Here is a 7,892-nt window from a genome sequence, read left to right as displayed (position 1 = left end):
AGTCCTCTTTCAACCAAAAATTCTTTTATAGTGTTTTATGCATTTTCAATCTCTTGATTTATGTTTATATTTAGATAACACAAAAAATCTTCAAACTTATATATATATTTTTTTGTGTTTTACTCTTCCAAAAATCTTCATGCTTGTGCTAATAATAAATCATTGTTAATAAAAGCTTTAACACCATCTATTAGAGTAATAATACAAAGCTCAAAATGTAAATAATTTTAACATAGTTTGACATACTATTATTATGGATCTAGAGACAAGAAAATCAATTCATTATACCATGCACAAAAACATTACAAAAGAAAGAAATTTGAAGCCTAATCCTACTCTATTATGTGTTCATCTTTATGTTATTGCATTGAATTTAAAAATATTACAAAATTAATAAATTTGAACACTAGGAAGGATTAAAGGATGAGCCAATGTAACCTAGTAGGAAATGCTTCACTTAAATCCCTCCGCCAAGTTAGAAATTCTTATGCATATGCTCCATAAGAAATTAATGACACATTCATTTGATGTGGTCTTTCTCTATTTCTTTTACTACTTTATTCTTTCATCCATTCTTGAGCAATAATAAAGTTTATTTCGACCATCCAATATATAAATAATTTACTTATGAGTGTTGGCATTGTTATTCTACTATCAATACTTTTTTTTTTAAAGTTTATTTCCATTTTTGTTATTTGTATTTGAAATATTGGAGCATATTAAATCAATTAGGATATTAAATTATTCAATTATGAAACTTGTTAATCTATATTCCCATCAAAATATTTCAGATTTTTTATCTCTATTCTCTCTTAAGAGGTGATAGGATATCACATCAATTCAGCCGAAGATGTTGGTATGGGATGGATGACTTTCAACCAAGTTAATTTTACTATGGGATAGATTGTGAGTCTAAAGATGTTGGTTAGTATGTGATAGATTGTTTTTAACTAAGTTAATTTCATAAAAGATAGATTGTTTCCTAACAAAGTTAATTTTTAATATGAGATAAATTGTTTCCAACGAAGTTAATTTTAGTATAGAAATGAGAAATACATCCATGGTCTATCATCAGATAAGAAAAAATATATTCTATTTTAAAACATCTTCATTGTTTTATCATTGAAATATATATATTCTACATATAAAAATATTTAAAATAATTAATTTGAGTTCTTATTTTATATGTTTTTTCCCAAATAAATTACTACTTTATTCTTTCATCAATTCTTGAGCAATAATGAGGTCTACTTTGACCATCCAATATATAAAGAATTTGCTTATGAGAGATGGCAATGTTATTCTACTATCAACACTTTTTGTTTATTTCCATTGTTGTTATTCATATTTGAAATATTGGAGGATATTAAATCAGTCAAGATATTAAATTAGTCTATTATGAAACCTATTAATCTATATTCCCATCAAAATATTTCAGATCTTTTGTCTCTATTCTCTCTTAAGACAATATTGTAAGCTGAATACACGTTCACACGTTCTCACTTCATGAGGTGGTCCAACACTTTGACCATGTCTTCCACCATCTCACTTCCGCTGCGGTTAAGGAGCCAACAACTGCTCAACGTAGTGGCAAGAACAACGTGGTATGATGGAAGCCACGGATATAAAGATTTTAAAAGGAAAATGGTCCCGAACTCGTCTGCTATTATCTTCAGAAACACCATCTAAAAAAAGGGAGATTAGAGTTTGGAAATCAAGTTTTTTTTTTTTAAACCGACTACAATGACGGGAGGTAAGTAGACTATTCTTAGTTTTTTTCAGTTTTGATTCATATTGCAAATCCATTGGAATCATATACATATATATATAGCATGTAAACAACTTACATTTGGTATCAGAGCATGTTAAATCTTACCTCTGTTTTGTATTAATTCTGAATGAAAATTCTTGTGGTTATGATCTCTCTAAATTATTTAAACAATGGCTGCTTGAGGCGATCCAAAGGGTTGGCGTAATTCTTTCAGAAAACGCCATTACAGGCAGCCATTCAGGCACCGTTTTCGGGTGCTTTAGCGGCGCTGTTAAGGCGTCATTGGAGACACCGTTGGGAGTGCATTTTGGGGCTGCAACCAGCGCCATTTTCAGGCGCCATACCAGCCCCGTTCAGGCACCACTTACAGCACCATTGAAAGTCCATTTTTTGGTGCTGCAACCAGTCCATTTTCAGGCGCCATACCAGCCCCGTTAAGGCACCACTTGCAGCACCATTGAAAGTCCATTTTTTGGTGCTGCAACCAGTCCATTTTCAGGCGCCATACCAGCCCCGTTCAGGCACCACTTGCAGCACCATTGAAAGTCCATTTTTTGGTGCTGCAACCAGTCCATTTTCAGGCGCCATACCAGCGTCGTTTCAGGCGTATTTTCGCTCCGGCAAGAGGCGCCCTTTGGGAGTGCCGTTCAGGCGCTATTCGCAACGGCTGGAAGTCACCAGTGAGGACTTACTTGCTGGTGATGTTGGTAGCCGGAAGACACTCGTGAGGCTCTTTATGCCTCTGATGCAGGTGGCTCCATGGCTGGCTGGTGATGAAGCAATCCACAAGGGTGGCGGTAAATTAGAACCTAGAGAGAGAATGGGTTCTATTAAATATTGGGCCATGTATTAAATAGAAATTTGGGCCTTGGTATAAGAGGCTATTGGGCTCATTAAGCTCAATGCATGCCAATGGCCCATTTTACAAAAATTATGGGCTTTAAGTTTTGGTTCATTGAATGATGGTTAAAATTGGGCCAGTTTAGCCCTTTTTGGCCCGATTTGAATTTTTATTTTATTTTATTTTTATTTTATTGGGCATAAAATTGATTGTGTTTTATTTGGATTTAGGCATTCATTCATAATCTGAAACCTTTAAATTGTTATTATTTTTTTTATTTTTTTTAATTATCATGTAAATTTTATACATGCAAAATAAATAATTATATATTGTTTTATATGTTTGTAGCCTAAATTAAAGTTGTAGCTCTTAATGCATGCAATTATTGCCTGAATTTGAGTTAGATATATTAAAATTATATCATATAGTTTTAATGTCTAGTGAAACCATATGATTTTTTAAATAATTAAGGAATAGCCACAGCATCCTTAATTATATAAAAAATTATATATTAAGTAAATAAGGATCACATTATGGACATTAATTGTAATTAATTATATAAATATGATGATTTTTCCCCACAGGTTTTCATTATGTTTATATAATTAATTAAGATAAAATATTAAAATTAATTTTTCCTAATTTACCCACAGGAGTTAGGAAGAATTAATTTAATAGGTTTATCATAAAGATTATAGACAGAAAATATCAAACTATATTTATAATAAATTTCATAATTCAATAAAATAGTTTGATAAAGTCTATCATAAAGATAATTAATCTGATTGAATTAAAGATTTAGCCCACAGGCAATTTTTAATAAAATTAGATTCAATTTTAAGCATGTTCTACATTGGTAAAGCATGAATTTATATTAAAGCCTCAAATTTTTAATAAGCTTGTAATCCTTTTGTGCAGTTTTACCTAGCATATCTGATATTCGTTGTGAGGTTCCTGAACTTAGAGGAGATAACTTTAAGATATGGAAGGAGAGAATTCTTCTTCAATTAGGGTGCATGGACATAGATTATGCTATAAGGAAAGATGAACCACATAAAATCACTGATACCAGCACACCTGAACAAATTTTATTGTATGAACGCTGGGAGAAATCTAATCGCCTTAGCGTGATGTACATTAAGACAAAAATCAGTGCTGGTATACGTGGTTCAATCGAGCAACATGAGAATGTCCGTGAATTGCTAAAGGCTATTGACGAGCAATTCGTCACTTCAGATAAAGCCTTGGCAAGCACCCTAATTATGAAGTTCACATCCCTGAAGCTCACCGGTGTAAGAGGTGTGCGTGAACATATCATGGAGATGAGGGACATTGTGGCTCAATTGAAGAAACTCGAGGTAGAAATGTCTGAATCTTTCTTGGTGCACTTTATCCTTAACACTCTTCCACCTCAGTATGGACCTTTCAAAATCTCTTACAACACACATAAGGATAAGTGGTCTATCAATGAATTGATGACCATGTGTGTTCAAGAGGAAGGAAGGTTATTGATGGAACAGGGAGAAAGTGCCATGCTGGTGACGCAAAGGAAAGGAAAGAAAGGAAAATCTCAAGCTAGTCAGAAAGGGAAGCAACAAATTCCTCCCAAATCTGACATTAAGAAAGACGAAAAGTGTTTTTTCTGTAAAAAGAAAGGACATGTGAAGAAGAAATGTCTTAAATTTCAGAATTGGCTTGAGAAGAAAGGTAACCCTACCTCATTTGTTTGCTATGAATCTAATATGGTTAATGTAAACACCAACACATGGTGGATTGATTCTGGATCTACAATCCACATTTCAAATTCCTTGTAGGGTATGCAAAACCTAAGGAAGCTAGTGACAAGTGAGCAATTCATCTTATCCGGAAACAAGATGGGCTCGCATGTGGAAGCAATAGGGACATGTTATTTAACTTTATATGGTGGTTTTATTTTGGAATTGCAAAGGACCTTTTATGTACCAAGTTTCTCACGAAACTTGATTTCAGTTTCAAGACTTGTACCGTTTGGATATTCCTTTCATTTTTCAGAAACATCTTTCAGTTTGATTTATAAATCTGATTGTGTTGGGAATGGTATTTTGTCTGATGGTCTTTATTACATATTCTTACAAAATGATACCACTCATAATTCATTACATGTCCAAACTGGCATTAAAAGATGTGTTGTTAATGAGGATTCCTCTACATTGTGGCACCGGAGATTAGGTCATATCTCCATAGATAGAATCAAAAGATTGGTGAATGATGGGGTACTTAGTACTCTAGATTTTACTGACTTTGAGACTTGTGTGGACTGCATTAAGGGTAAGCAGACCAATAAGTCAAAGAGAGGTGCTACTAGGAGTTCCACCATACTAGAGATCATACATACTGATATATGTAGTCTTGACATGGACTCTCATGGTCAGAAATACTTCATCTCTTTCATAGATGATTTCTCACGATACATGTATCTCTACATACTTCATAATAAACATGAAGCTTTAGATGCCTTTAAAGTCTTCAAGGCAGAAGTAGAGAAACAATATGGTAAACAAATTAAGATTGTGAGATCAGATAGAGGTGGAGAATATTATGGTAGATACTTGGAAGATGGACAATCACCTGGGCCATTTGCAAAGTTTCTTCAAGAGCATGGGATTGTTGCCCAATACACCATGCCTGGTTCTCCAGACCAAAATGGTGTAGCAGAAAGAAGAAACCGAACTTTATTGGACATGGTGAGGAGTATGCTTAGCAGCTCAAAACTTCCTAAGTTCTTGTGGACTGAAGCACTTAAGACAGCAGTGTATATATTAAACCGAGTTCCAACCAAGGCTGTCCCAAAGACGCCATTTGAGTTATTGAAAGGTTGGAAACCGAGTTTGCGACATATGCGCATTTGGGGATGCTCGTCTGAAGTGAGAATTTATAATCCACAGGAGAAGAAACTGGACCCAAGGACTATTAGTGGGTATTTCATTGGATATGCTGAAAAGTCTAAGGGGTACAAATTTTACTGTCCATCTCACAGCATTAGGATTGTGGAATCAAGAAATGCTAAATTTCTTGAATATAACTTGGTCAGTGGGAGCGATCAATTTAGAAACATAGTTTCTGATATTGATCATACAGAGTCTCAACCTTCCACTTCAAGCGATAGATTGTTTATTGTTCATAACACCCCTCAAGTACAAACGGATGTTGAACGAACAATCGATGAAGTTCAACCAGTTATTGAAGTTCCACAAGTTGTTGACAACATTCCAGTAGACCAAGTTGATCAGGAGTTGCCTAACACTTCTGAACAACAAGTTGAACCTCATACTTCCTCGGAAGATATTGGTGCAACCTTAAGAAGGTCTGCTCGAACTAAGAGGTCAGCAATTCCTAGTGATTATGTAGTGTATCTACAGGAATGTGACTACAATATAGGAGCCGAAAATGATCCCGAATCTTTTTCACAAGCCATGAGTTGTAAAGAATCAGAATTGTGGTACAATGCCATGAAGGATGAGATGAGTTCCATGAAGTGCAACGATGTTTGGGACCTTGTTGAGTTGCCTAATGGTGCAAAAACCATTGGTTGTAAATGGGTTTTTAAGACAAAGAAAGACTCATTAGGCAACATTGAGAGATACAAGGCCAGACTTGTTGCAAAGGGGTTCACTCAAAAAGAAGGAATCGATTACACGGAAACCTTTTCTCCTGTATCTAAAAAGGATTCTTTACGCATTATATTGGCATTAGTAGCCCACTTTGATTTGGAATTGCAACAAATGGATGTGAAAACAACATTTCTTAATGGAGAGCTAGAGGAGGAGGTTTACATGAAACAACCTGAAGGATTCCCCTCTAGTGATGGTGAGCAATTGGTTTGTAAGCTTAAGAAATCCATATACGGTTTGAAACAAGCATCCCGCCAATGGTATTTAAAATTCCATAACATAATTTCTTCATTTGGTTTTGAAGAAAATGTTATGGATCAATGCATATACCTTAAGGTCAGTGGGAGTAAAGTTTGTTTTCTTGTTTTATATGTGGATGACATCTTACTTGCAACCAATGATAAGGGTTTACTTCATGAGGTAAAACAATTTCTCTCTAAAAATTTTGACATGAAGGATATGGGTGAGGCATCTTATGTCATTGGCATTAAGATCCATAGAGACAGATTTAAAGGTATCTTAGGTTTGTCTCAAGAAACCTATATCAATAAAGTTTTAGAGAGATTTCGGATGAAGAATTGTTCACCTAGTGTTTCTCCTATAGTGAAGGGTGATAGGTTCAATTTGGACCAATGCCCGAAAAACGATCTTGAGAGGGAACAAATGAAGAACATTCCATACGCTTCTGCAGTTGGAAGTCTGATGTATGCTCAGGTCTGCACAAGGCCTGACATTGCATTTGCTGTTGGAATGTTAGGACGATATCAGAGTAACCCAGGTATAGACCACTGGAAAGCTGCAAAGAAAGTGATGAGATATCTTCAAGGAACCAAAGATTACAAGCTTATGTACAGACGGACAAGCAATTTAAAGGTTGCTGGCTACTCAGATTCAGACTTTGCTGGTTGTGTTGATTCACGTAAATCAACATCTGGATACATTTTTATATTGGCCGGTGGAGCTATATCTTGGAGGAGCGTTAAGCAGACCATGACTGCTACTTCTACTATGGAAGCTGAGTTCATATCTTGTTTTGAGGCTACTTCACATGGTGTATGGCTTAAGAGTTTCATTTCCGGGCTTAGAGTTATGGATTCAATATCTAGGCCATTGAGTATATATTGCGACAATTCAGCTGCAGTCTTTATGGCGAAGAACAATAAAAGTGGAAGTCGAAGCAAACACATCGACATTAAGTATCTAGCCATAAGAGAACGTGTTAAAGAAAAGAAAGTGGTTATTGAGCACATTAGCACTGAATTGATGATCGCTGATCCTTTGACTAAGGGCATGCCACCATTGAAATTCAAGGATCATGTAGTGAACATGGGACTTAGTTCCCTTATGTAGTTTCTATTGTACAAACTCTTATTATGATGTTTTCTCATATTGATGCGCATTTTTTATTTAATTTTGAGAAAATTCAACTTCATTGGACCAAGAATGAACATAGGGTTTATTCATTAAGTAATATTGCCACATAAAGTATAATGTTAAGAAATGAGTACACTGTAATACATGGAAGGTAACACTCGTTAAATAGAGGACTTATCGCCATGATTCATGTATTTGTTACTTAATGGGACAATTGATGGACTAAATTAGGACATTAGGTTAAAGGTGTGGACCA

General features: G+C 35.0%; 1 protein-coding gene across 1 annotated transcript; it reads left to right on the top strand.

The window, feature by feature from the left end:
- The first annotated feature begins 3,533 nt into the window (after positions 1 to 3,533).
- LOC117922758 lies at positions 3,534 to 4,568 on the top strand. Its single transcript, XM_034840964.1, has 2 exons — positions 3,534 to 4,319; positions 4,427 to 4,568. The coding sequence occupies exons 1-2, from the start codon at positions 3,629 to 3,631 to the stop codon at positions 4,459 to 4,461; spliced, it is 726 nt and encodes a 241-aa protein (XP_034696855.1). The 5' UTR covers positions 3,534 to 3,628; the 3' UTR covers positions 4,462 to 4,568.
- The last annotated feature ends 3,324 nt before the right edge of the window (positions 4,569 to 7,892 follow it).

The sequence above is a fragment of the Vitis riparia genome, chromosome 9 (genome assembly GCF_004353265.1).
Source record: "Vitis riparia cultivar Riparia Gloire de Montpellier isolate 1030 chromosome 9, EGFV_Vit.rip_1.0, whole genome shotgun sequence".
Lineage (NCBI taxonomy): Eukaryota > Viridiplantae > Streptophyta > Magnoliopsida > Vitales > Vitaceae > Vitis > Vitis riparia.
Note: the sequence above shows the minus strand (reverse complement) of the source record. Positions and strands in the feature narration are given on the sequence as shown.